Source organism: Orycteropus afer, unplaced genomic scaffold (genome assembly GCF_000298275.1).
Source record: "Orycteropus afer afer isolate SDZICR_OR568_19922 unplaced genomic scaffold, OryAfe1.0 scaffold00034, whole genome shotgun sequence".
Classification (NCBI taxonomy): domain Eukaryota; kingdom Metazoa; phylum Chordata; class Mammalia; order Tubulidentata; family Orycteropodidae; genus Orycteropus; species Orycteropus afer.
Window position 1 is genome coordinate 2,556,415 of NW_006921621.1, and position 13,133 is coordinate 2,569,547.

At 38.6% G+C, this 13,133-nt stretch overlaps 1 protein-coding gene across 1 annotated transcript in view; it reads left to right on the plus strand.

Annotated features, from left to right (window-relative positions):
- PKHD1 (PKHD1 ciliary IPT domain containing fibrocystin/polyductin) overlaps positions 1 to 13,133 on the plus strand; it is a 774,619-nt gene that overhangs the window by 316,238 nt on the left and 445,248 nt on the right. Inside the window, exons 41-42 of the mRNA XM_007936280.1 lie at positions 3,203 to 3,259; positions 5,110 to 5,240. Coding sequence (XP_007934471.1) covers positions 3,203 to 3,259; positions 5,110 to 5,240 — 188 coding nt within the window. The remainder of the gene's footprint in view (positions 1 to 3,202; positions 3,260 to 5,109; positions 5,241 to 13,133) is intronic.

The following is a 13,133-nucleotide window of genomic DNA, read 5'->3' on the forward strand; positions in this document are numbered from 1 at the left end:
ATTCTCTCACAGTTTGGAGGCTTTAGGTCGAAGTTCCAAGTGCCAGGCTCTAGGGACTATGTGAAAGCCCCTTGACCTTGGGTTTCAGTTCTGCCTCATGCTTCTGGCCCACTGAAGCTAGAGGCATCTTTTCAATCAGGCAGCTAGTGGCTGCTGAGGCTAACAAGCCCCAAGTTGACAAATAAAATGGCACAGTCCCGATGTTACCAAACCACATGGCAGGCCATAATTCAAGTCCATTGCAAGTCCCAAGGTCAGCAGAGCATGGCAGGCTGCTGAACAACAACATGGCTACATGCAGGGTCCAAGAATATCATAAGCTAGAGACCGTTCCCAAAGCTGTTTCTTATATATGGGAAGCAGACCATATACCCAAAGGCAGCTATTCAGCTGCTTACAATAGATTCCACCATGGAGTTGATTACCAGTCTCATCATGGGGAATACTACATCAGCTGCCCAGCCACTCAACTAGGCCTAGCTAAGTTGACACACAAACTTAACCACCACAGATATTGATAATATTGTTGATAATTTCCGCATTCTGTTGGATCACGCTTCTTTGGAAGGGGCACAAATTTGAATCTCTTCCAATAAATTGTCCAGGTAACTGTCTTCCAAATTTCCTGGCATAGATGAGTAAAGTGCCTTGAGAACTGCATTTGTTTGTTGAAATATTTCAATGCATATGCCATCAATTCCTGGAGCCTTGTTTTTTTCCAATTCCTTTAGTGCATCTTGGACTTCCTCCTTCTATACCATTGTTTCTTGATCATATGCTACTACGTCAATCCATTTCACATTGAGTGAGATTCTTGTCCTTTTTCACTGATCCTCCACTTCACCAAGCATGAAATCCTTCTCCAGAGAATGGTCTCCTCTGACAACATGACCAAAGTAGGTGAGATAAAGTCCAGCAATTCTTGCTTCCAAGGAGTTTTCCAGCTGTACTTCTTCCAGGACAGATTTGTTCGTTCTTCTGGCAGTCCACAACATTTTCAGTATTCTTCACCAATACCATGACTCAAAAGCATCAATTCTTCTTGTCTTCCTTATTCATTGTCCAGCTTTCACATACATATGAGGCTATTGAAAATACCATGGCTTGGGTTATGTGCACCTAAATCTTCAAAGAGACATCTTTGCTCTTTAGCCCTTTAAAGAGGACTTTTGCAGCAGGTTTGCCCAGTGCAATTAGTTGTCTGATTTCTTGACTGCTGCTCCATTAGTATTGATATTTCGCCCATAGACTCCTTAAATATTGCAATTTGAGCCTTGAAATTTTTCTTCAATACGTTCAGCTTGAGAAATGCTGAGCATGGTCTTCGCATTTTGTTTTCTAATTCCAGGTCTTTGCATATTTCATTATAATACTTTAGTTTGTCTTCTCAAGCTGCCCTTTGAAATCTTCTGTTCAGCTCCTTTATTTCAACATTTCTTCCTTTCACTTTAGCTACTCTCCATTCAAGAACAAGTTTCAGAGTCTCTTCTGACATCCATTTTGGTCTTTTCCTTCTTTCCTGTCTTTTTAATGACCTTTTCCTTTCTTTGTATATGATATTCTTGATGTCACCCCGCAACTTCTCTGGTTTTCAGTCATTGTTGTTCAGTGCGTCAAATCTGATTTTCAGATGGTCTCTAAATTCAGGTGGGATGTACTCAAGGTCATATTTTCTCTCTTGTGGACATATTTTAATTGTCTTCAGCTTCAACTTGCATATCAGCAATTGTTGGTCTGTTTCATAATCAGCTCATGGCCTTGTTTTGACTGATGATACTGAGCTTCCCAGTGGCCTCTTTCCACAGATGTAGTTGTTTTGATTTCTACGTGTTCAATCTGGTGAGGTCCATGTGTATAATCACCATTTATGTCATTGAAAAAAAAGTATTTGCAATGAATAAGTCTTGCAAAATCCTATCATGTATTATCCAGCATTATTTTTATCGCCAAGGCCATATTTTCCAACCACTGATGATTCGTCTTTGTTTCCAGCTTCTGCATTCCAATCACCGGCTATAAATGGTAAAATTCTTCGATATCTTCAACTTTTGCTTTGGTCCTTGGTGCATAAATTTGAATAATAGTCATTTTAACTGCTGTGCCTTGTAGGCATATGAGTATTATCCTATACTGACAGCATTGTACTGCAGGATAAATCTTGAAACATACTTTTTGATGATAAATGTGATACCATTCCTTTTCATTTTATCATTGTTGGTTTAGTCTACCATATTATTGTCTGATTTAAAATGGCCAATGCTGGTCCATTTCAGCTCATTAATACTTAGGAGATTGATCTTTAAGCATTCCATTTCATTTTTTACGACTTTCAGTTTTCCTAGATTCATACTTCATATATTCCACATTCTGATAATAAATTAATAAATTATTAATGTTTGTAGCTATTTGTTCCCATTTTGAGTCGTGCCACATCAGCAAATGGAGGACCCCAAAGGTTTACTGCATCCACATCATTAAGGTCAACTCTACTTTGAGGAGGCAACTCTTCCCCAGTTGTATTTTGAGTGCCTTCCAAACTGAGGGGTTCATCATCTGGCACTATTATCTGACAGTGTTTCCTGGCTTTCCCTAATGTTTTCCAGTAATATATGAGACAATGCTTCACTTCTTTTCATAAGGTTTTCAGTGGCCAATTCTTTCAGAAGTGGATGGCCTTACCTTTCTTTCCAGTCTGCCTTAGTCTGGAAGCTCTGCTAAAACCTGTGCACCATGGGTCACCCTGCTGGTAGTATAGCCTCCAGCCTCATAGCAACAAGAAAGCCACTGCAGTACAACAAACTGACAGATGAGCAGTGGAAGAAATGAAATAGTAGATCTGTTTATCTATTTTTATTTTATTTTTGCACATTTTGTTGTGATTTGGGTGAAAGTTTACAGAGCAAATTAGTTTTCCTTTCAGTAATTTATGCACATTTTATTTTGTGACATTAGTTGCAGTCCCCTCAATGTAACAGTACTTTTTTATATTTTTAAAAAGGAACTTCTGATCCATGATTCTCTACAACTAAAAAGTCACTGCGGTCTGTAGCTCCTTGTCTGGTTCATAGATTAGAAACTCAAAAGTTAAAAACAAACAAACAAAAAAAGCAACCATGTGCAAAAGAAGAAATAATGTTGCAGTGTTCCTTGTTTTCCTGAGTGGCATGAAATGCACTGAAATTACATGGTCTTTTGTTCTCAGGAACATACGTGGAGATGAGATACTTCTCTTGGGAGACAATTCTTAGGAGAGAAAATGGTAAATATGTAAATTGGTTTTAAATCTATTATAGTCCATTTGAATTGTTGTATACTTAACAGAGCGGCCTGATGGCAAACTGTTAGCTGTCTCAAATTTATTGAACATACTATTTTATAAATACATATAATTTGTGAGTATGTGTATGTATACAGTTGCCCCTTGAACAACCTGAGTCCACTTATACATAGATTTTTTTCAATAAATATAATTGGAAAATTTTTTTGAGATTTGAAAATACTCTCAGTTAGATGAACTGTGTAGCCTAGAAATATTGAGAAAATTAAGAAAAATTTAGCTATGTCATGAATGCATGAAATATATAGGTACTAGTTCATTTTATCATTTACTACTATAAAATACATATAAATCTATTATAAAAAGTTGAAATTTATCAAAATTTATGCACAGAATCATAGACCATACATGGCATCATTTGCAGTCAAGAGAAATGTAAGTGAATGGAAAGGTGCAGTATTAAATCATAACTACATAAAATTAACTGTAGTACATACTGTACTATTGTCATAATTTCATAGTCACCTACTGTTGCTGTCCTGGTGAGCTCAAGTGTTATGAGTATTGCTTAAAATTCTGTATGTTATTAGTTATATCCACATGAAGAGATCATCTCTCCAGTAAATTGTATATCATAGTAAAAAGTGGTCTCTTGTGGTTTCCATCATGTTTTGTGCAATGCTGTAAACCTTGAATAACACTGTGGGACCCATACTGAGTGCCACTAGTGATGCTTGAAGTGATCCCCAGAAGCAAAGTCATATGACAGTACAAGGATAAGTTGAATTGCTTAATATGTACTGTAAACTGATGTCTGCAGCTGTGGTTGCCCCCCATTTAAAGATAAATTAATCTAGCTTAAGGATCATTGTAAAAAAAAGAAAAGGAAATTTTTGAAGCCATTGTTACAGCTATACAGGAGGTGTGAAAACCTTGTACTTTCTGTGAAATACCTTTTTTATCTTGTATTGAAAATGCAGCTTTTATGTGGTTGCAGGATTGCTGTAAGAAAGGTGTACCTATAGACTCTAATATGATTCGAGAAAAAGCATGGCTGTTATATGACAACTTAAAGGAAAATGAAGGTGAAGGATCTAAAGCTGGATAATTTAATGTCAGCAAATAATAATTTCAATGAATGTTAAAAAAAAGTCTTGGCTAAAAAAATTTCAAGATAACAGGAGAATCAAGCCTCTGCTAACCAAAATGCAGCAGATGAGTTCCCAGACACCATAAAGAAAATCATTAAAGAGAAAGGGTGTCTGCCTGAACAGGTTTTAATGAGATGAAAGTGCCCTATTCTGGAGAAAAAAAAAAAAAAATGCCACAAAGGACATTTATTACTAAGGAAGAGAAACAAGCACCAGGATTTAAGGCAGGAAAGGATAGGCTAACTCTACTGTTTTGTTCAAATGCAGTCAGGTTTATGATTGAGACTGTTTGTTATCAGTAAGCCCTTCAGTAACTGTATGCTATTAACATTTAAGTTTGTGGGGAATCAAAAACTATATGTAGATTTTTGACTATGTGAGGGGTTGGCACTCCTAACTCCCATGATGCTTAAGGGTCAATTGTATATCCGAACCATTATGTGTATAATTGAAGGCTGGTGGTTCAAACCCACCAGCTACTCTTTGGAAGGAAGCTTGGGCAATCTACTTCCATAGTGATACCACCTGGGAAACCCAAGGAGGGGTCACTGTGAGTTGGATCTGACTCAATGACAGTGCATTTTGTTTGGTTTGGATGAGTATAATTAGAATCAAGAGTGTTGTATAGATTTTACTTATAGTTATGAATCCCTGGGTTTGATTTATCTTTTTTAAAATCAGACAGGTCAGAACAAGGAAATATAATAAGAAACAATATGATCATCAGTGTTTCTGGGGCTGAAGGACTCTCCATTCCTGAAATGTTGACACCATCTGGTATCTATATTCGCAATCCCACCAATATTGTGGAGGTAAGATCTTCAGCGTTGTTAGGAAAGTCAGAAATGAGAGGGCGTACCCACCAGCCACTCCTTGCAAGGAAGATGGGGCAATCTACTTCTGTAGTGATACTGCCTCGGAAACCCAAGGAGGGGTCGCTATGAGTCGGGTTCAACTCCATGGCATGTAACAACAACAACAACACAGTTCAATACAAAAGTTAGTTGGAGTGGTGGCCTGAGTGGCATGGTAGGAAATGTTTACTTGCTGCACATAAGTGTTGAGAAACTAATTTATGATTTTATGTTTGTTGTTGTTGTTGTTATTATGTGCCATCGAGTCAGCCCTGACTCATAGCGACCCCTCCTTGGGTTTCCGAGGCAGTATCACTACGGAAGTAGGATTGGCCAACCTTCCTTCCGAGGAGTGGCTGGTGGGTTTGAACCGCCAGCCTTCTGGTTAGCAGTCAAGTGCCTTAGCCACTATGCTACCAGCGATTTTATGTTAAACAAGTGCTTTAGGATAAATGCACTCACCCTTTTTCTTAGAATTCCTGTGAGCTTTCTCTGAAGCAAAATCTATATGGAACCAACAAAGTAAGTTGATATTTTCTGATTGCTTAGAGTAATGTAAACTAAAATACCATCCTGAACTATCCACTGGGGGTGCTAACTTTTTGTGTTTATTGATTCCAACATCAATTACTGATTAAATCTATACTATTTTACTATTTGAATTTGACCATATCATTGCCTATTTAGAGTGCCTAAAATTGAGGGTTATCAAAATCAGAATGTGTCTGAGATCATGGCAGTCTCTAGGATGGTGAAGTACATTTTGATAGTTTTGAATTTTTATTCCACTAGTACAGTTGAACGTTATTTCTCTATGTAAATTTCTGTCTATACACTTGAGCAGATTGATTTTTTTGGGTAAAATTCAAACTTAGATCTGTGAGTGCAGAATGCTTCAGAGTGGTGGGAAGTACTATTTCATTTCTCCTTTCCCAATTATTTTATCCCATGGATCATCTACGAAAGGGGTAAGGCTCTCATTCTTCTAGGATGTTGCTCTGAGCATCTTCTTTTCATGACAATTATGCCCTGTTTCTGAGGAATGGAGAGAACTGACTTCTTTGTCTCCCTCTGATCATCTGTTTTCAATTACCTTCACTGAATAACCTCTAATAAAAGTTGTGGTTATCTTCTCAACCCTCCTCCAGACTCTTAATTACATTTATTCCAAGTACAGCACTTACACACTGTTTTAGGTGCCTAATGGGGGCAGCTAATATGCTGGTGAGGGAAGGAGGCAGAACTGCACAGATTTCAGAAAACCCAACTCTAGACTCAGAACAATTGAAACTATGTTTAACTTGCCTACAACTAAAGGGCTTGTTGCATAGCTATGCCAGCAAGCTTTTGCACCTAAAAACCATGTTTTGGCATGCCTTCTTTGGTATCATTATTGTCGAATAAAAACCAAATCTGGACTTAGTAAGGAGAGGCTTTATTAAGCAAGATTATTACAGAAGGAGAAAGGAATGATTACAATAGATGAGTTGAGGGGAGGTGGACTATTGCAATTGGAAGAATGTTCTGACTATAAATAAGAATAGCAAGTGTCTCAAGGGTTGAGAAAAAAAAAGTTTTTTTTTTTTTTTTAAATAGAAGAGTGAATAAAGCTGGAAAGAACTGGGTGTGGGGAAGTGAGATGAAAGGGTGAAATCAGATAGGAGATCAGAGAATGTTTTACACTAGAGCAAACAAACCTTTTCTCCTGGAGGAGCTCTTAAGGGGAGGAGCTGTATACTGGCTCAGGATGGATGGGGCCAATGTTCAGGTACATTAGCAAAGGAGAAGCTTAACCAAAGTTTGGTTAAGAATTTTGTTCCCATTGATCAGTGGAGACAAGCAATTCACCTAGTAATTTATGAAGCAAAAAATGGGAACTTGGAGGTTATGTCTAGCCTTTTAATCGGTCAAAAAGTGGGTATCCATGTGCCTTATCTACATCATATGGGGAAGGGTGATTCCTTGTAATAAGCTATCTTCTGGAATATAAAGGGTGAAGGGTATTTTGGTTCTCTAGTGCTACTATAACAGACATACCACAAATGGATGATTTTAACAAACGGGTTTATTCTCTTACAGTTTAGGAGGCTAGAAGTCTGATTTAAAAGTGCCAGCTCTAGGGGCTGGGTGAAGGCCCCTTGACCTTGGGCTTCAGCTCTGCCTCTTGCTCTCGGCCCATTGGAGCTTAGTCTCTTAACTCAGACACTTGCTGGCTGCTGAGGCTGACTAACCCAAGGTTGGCAAGTAAAATGGCACAGTCCCCAAATTATCAAGCAACATAGCAGGCCACTAGTTCAAGTCCAGAAACAGTCCCAAGATCAGCAGACAACATGGCAGGCCACAGATATGAAGACTCAGCTAAATGCAGGATCTAAATGTGTCAAAAAATTAGAGAACTTTCTCAAAGCTTCTTATATGCTGGAAACAGACTATATTCTTAAGGCAGCTTTCAGCTGCTCACAGCTGAAGTTGATTACCAGTCTTATCATGGGGAATACTATATCTAACTGCCCAGCCACAAAAAACCAGGCCCAGGTTGACACATAACCTTAACTACCACAGAGGGATTTCTTTCTTGCTTTTTTTTTTTTTTAAATACATTTCATTGAAATATAATATATATACAGTGAAATACACAAAACTAAAGTGATATGAGTTAATGCGTTCTTTTTTTTTCAGTGTTCCCTCCTTCTCCTCCCCCCCACCCCTGGTAACCAACAAAGGTCCATATATGAACCTTTCCTTGACTTTTTTTTAAATTATTTTTTTTTCAGTGTTCCCTCCTTCTCCTCCCCCCCACCCCTGGTAACCAACAAAGGTCCATATATGAACCTTTCCTTGACTTTTTTTTTAATTATTTTTTTATTATGATTTGGGTGAAAGTTTACAGAGAAAATTCACTTTCCATACAGCAGTTCACATACACTTTGTCTCATGACAATTCACCACAGTGCAAGAGCTCCCCTCCCACTTCCTCCACATAGTTACCTCTTCTCTGTGTCCACCTCTCCATGCCCTCCTGACCCTGAGCTGTCTCCCTCTGCATACACGGCCCTTCTCTTCTCCCATGATTGTTCTCTCCAAGGAGTGTATCTACCTAGTGTAAATGTTCACCTCATATGCCTGTCTTTTGTTTGGCTGGAAGCCACAGGAGTGGGTTCAATTCCAGACTTGAAGGGCACCTTGGGGCCATGGTCTCAGTGGTTCTATCAGGCTTTATCAGACCAGCAAACCTGGTGCCAAAGGGACAAGGAGGCTGCATCTTCTGACCTTCTCTATCCCCACAAGAGGAAGACAGAATCACCATCAATAGCCCAAGGCCTATCCCTTCAAGGCCAGACATACCATCCCTCTCCAGCCCTTTTATCAACCCTGATACCAACCATTCCTCCCACAGCACCCACCACCTCTCTGCTGGGTTCGATAATTTGCTGCAGTGGCCATGCAGAACTTACAGATTATGGGGTTTATTAGGGAAGTAGCAGGCTACATTTCAAGTTCCAGAACACTTTCAGTCCCTCTCAGCCCGGTGTCTCTCAGCCAACAGTCTCTCTCCCAGCGTGCGTGTCTCTCAGTGTCTCTTTCCCAGCAGTGCATGTCTCTCACGTCTCTTTCTCAGCAATGCATGTCCCTCATGTCTCTCTCTCAGCAAGTGTGTGTCTCTCAGGAGCACATTTCTCTCAGCAGCATGTCTTTGTCAGCCAGCAGTTAGAAAGACTCCTTCTGTCTCTAGGAGGGCTCCTTTTGAGCCCTAGCAGAGTGACCCAAACTAACCAATCCCAACATCAGAATTCTATACACCTGAGAGAGACTGAACTTCCCAGAAGATTGCTTTGTGTCACTCTCAACAGAAGTACCCCAGGTGGATAACTTTAACAATCAGGAGCTGCTCAGTTGCTCATAGCAAATTCCACCACAGAGTTTACAAAGACTTATGATTAGAAAATCCACACTATGTGATTTGCTGCACTGCACCTGTTCTCTTTCTTTCTTTCTTTTTTTTTTTTTCAAATGATTTTGAGTTTTGTTCCACATTGTTCTCCCACTCTATCCAGGATCTCCTACATAGATCCCCCTCTGAGTAGTTGACAGTGGTAGCTGGGCACTATCTAGTTTTTCTGGTCTCATAGTCATATAGGCTGAGGATTGCATGGTGTACCAGTTGCCAGGACTAATTGTTTCCATGAATCTCTGGTTTTCTTCATTCTTCTTTGCTCTGGGTGAGGAGAGACCCATAATTACATCTAGATGGCCACTTGCAAACTTTTAAGATCCCAGTCACTGCTCACCAAAATAGGATGTGGAACAATGTTTTGGGTAGTATGTTATGCTGATTGAGCTTGGTATCCCCTGTGACTTCAGTCCCAAGCCCACAGGTCCAACTACTCACTCCCTCTGGGTAGCTGGCTTTGGCCAAGAAGTAACTACAACTTTGTCCCTTGTCAACTCTACTATATACCTAGGAATTCTTATAGAACATACCAATACAACTGTAGAAACATTGTCTGCCAACCCTATACATGGTCTTGGGCACAATCCCTCCTACACAGACATACCTAAAAGTTCAGCCTGCCCACCCATATATCCACCCATATATCCATGTTTGCCATCACTGACAATGCAGTACTATATGTGCAAAAGGGTTCATCTTTTTGCACATGTACCTCCCACATACCTCTATGTGATTTCCTATTCCTCCATGCCACTGTGTTGATCACTCACATTTGGTACATTGCCCTTCTTTTCACCCAAATCAATACTTGTCTCTACCTATCTAATAGTGTTCCCTCCCCTCCCACCCCTGGTACCAACAAAGAAAATTTCCTTCCATATATAAAACTTTCCTTGACTTTTCACAATAATAAACTAATACTATATTTGCCCTTCTATGATTGACTTATTTAGCTCAGCATAATGTCCTCCAAGTTCATCCATGTTATGTGGTGTTTTGTAGATTCTACTTTATTCTTTATGGTTACATAGTATTCCATTATGGGTATGTACCATACTTGAGTTGTCCATTCTTCTGTTGATGGGCATCTAGGTTGTTTCCATCTTTTGGCTATTGTAAATAGTGCTGCAATGAACATGGATGTGCATATATCTGTTCTTGTCTTGGCTGTCACTTCTTTAGAATATATACCTAATAATGGGATTGCTGGGTCAAATGGTATTTCTAATTCCAGCTTTGTGAGGAATCACCATACTGCTTTCCACAGTGGTTGTATCATTTGACAATCCCACTAGCAGTGTATGAGAGTCTCAATCTCTCCACTTCCTCACCAGGATTTGTTATTTTCTGTCTTTGCCATTAATGCTAGGGTGAGATGGTATCTCATTGTTGTTTTGATTTGCATCTCTCTGATGGCTAATGATCATGAGTATTTATTCATGTATTTTCTAGCCGCCTGAATATTCTCTTTGCTGAAGTGTCTATTCATGTCTTCTGCCCATTTTTTAATTGGATTGTTGATCTTTTTGTGTTGAGGTGTTGGAGTTTTCTATAAATTTTAGAGGTAAGTCCCATGTCAGATAAGTTCCTACTGAATATTTTTTCTCAATCTGTAGGTTCTCTTTTGACTCTTTTGGAGAAATCTTTTAAAGCATATAAAAATTTAATTTTCAGAAGGTCGCATCATCTAGTTTATCTTTTGCTGTTTGCGCATTTTGGGTTATGCGTGACAGTCTATTTATGCCATAAATTAGGGCCTCTAAATTTGCCCCTGTTTTTCCTTGAGGAACTTTATAGTTTCAGGTTTTACATGTAAGTCATTGATCCATCTGGAGTTAGTTTTTGTGTATGATGTGAGATAGGAATCTTGTTTTGTTTTTCTGCAAGTGGATATCCAGTTTTGCTGGCACCATTTGTTAAAGAGGCCACCTCTTCCCCATTTAATGGATTTCAACCCTTTGTCAAGAATCAGCTGGCCATAGGTCAGTTGATCTATTTCTGGGTTGTCTGTTCTGTTCCATTGGTCTATGTGTCTGTTGTCATGCCAATACCAGGCAGTTTTGACTACTGTGGCTGTTTAGTAGGTTTTGAGATCTGGGAGTATGAAACCTCCTACTTTGTTCTTCTTCAATAGTACTTTACTTATTCAAGATCTCTTTCTTTCCCATATAAAATTAGTGATTGTTTTATCTATCTCCTTAAAAAATGCTAATGGAATCTAGATTGGGATCGCATTGAATGTATAGATTGTCTTGGGTAGTATTGACATTTTCACAGTGTTCAGTCTGCCTATCCATGAGCATGGTATGTTCTTCCATTTATATAGATCTGTTATGGTTTCCTGGAGTAGTGATTTGTAGTTTTCTTTGTATGATATTTTGTGTCCCTGGTAAGATTTATTTCCTAGTATTTTATCTTTCTGGTAACTATTATAAATGGTATTTATTTCCTTATTTCCTTTTCAGTAATCTCTTTGCTGGTGTAGAGAACTCCAACTGATTTTTGGATGTTGATCTTGTATCCTGCCACTATGCTAAATCTCTCAATTAGTTCCAGTAGTATTTTGGCTGAACCTTTTGGGTTTTGTATGCATAGGATCATATCATCAGCAAATAGGGATAGTTTGACTTCTTCCTTACCAATTTGGATGCCTTTGATTTCCCTTTCTTGCCTTATTGCCCTGGGTTGGACTTCTAATACGATGTTGAATGAAAGTGGTGATAGAGGGCATCCTTGTCTGGTTCCTGTTTGCAATGGGAATGGTTTAAGTTTCTCTCCATTGAGAATAATGTTGGCTATTGGTTTTTCATACATGCCCTTTATTACGTTGAGGAATGTCCCTTCTATTCCTATTTTTCTTAGAGTTTTGATCAGGAATGGGTGTTGGATTATATCAAATGCCTTTTCTGCATCGATTGATACGATCATGAGGTTCTTTTCCTTTGTGATGGATTACATTGATTGTTTTTCTAATGTTGAACCCCTTGAATATCTGGTATGAATCCCACTTGGTCATAATGTATTATCTTTTTTGATATGTGTTGGAGTCTATTAGCTAGTATTTTGTTGAAGATTTTTGAATCTATATTTATGAGGGATATTAGTGTGTAGTTTTCCTTTTTCATGATGTCTTTGCCTAGTTTGGATATCAAGGTTATGCTTGCTTCATAAAATCAATTTGAGAGGATTACATCCTTTTCTGTGTTCTGGAATAGTTTGGGTATGATTGGTGTCAGTTCTTCTCAGAATGTTTGGTAGAATTTGCAAGTGAAACCATCTGGGCCAGGGCTTTTTTTGTTGTTGTTGTTGGTAATTTTTTATGACCTGTTCAATTTCTTCTTTTGTTATGAGTCTTCTTAAATTTTCCACCTCAGCCTCTGTTAGTTTAGGTAAGTAGTATATTTCTAGAAATCTGTCCAGTTTTTCTAGATTTTTGAATTTTTTGGATTATAGTTCTTCATAGTATCCTGATATATCCTTTTAAATTTTGTTGGTTCTGTTGTGGTGTCACACAATTCATTTCTTATTTGTGCTATTTGTGTTCTGAAGAGGGATTTCTTAACATTCATTCTTTTCCACTGTCACAGATAAAATTCAATAGTGTCATATCTTGACTACATCAAAATGCCTAGAGGAAAGTAAACTTCAGGATTGCCCAGGTTGTCTTCCTGCTTGAGGCTGAAATGATCTAAATCTAGCATTGGATGCCAGGAATAATGTCTGTATGACTTTGCTTCACTGGGTAGCTCATTTTCTTTTGGGCAGATATGATGACCACTGACTGACAGGCAGAAGAATCAAGGTGCTGATTACTGGTGAGCCATTGGAAAAGCTGATGAGTCATTTGAGTTTTTGCAGATTGACCTGTAGAACAGTGCTCAGTTAGTAATGGGAACACT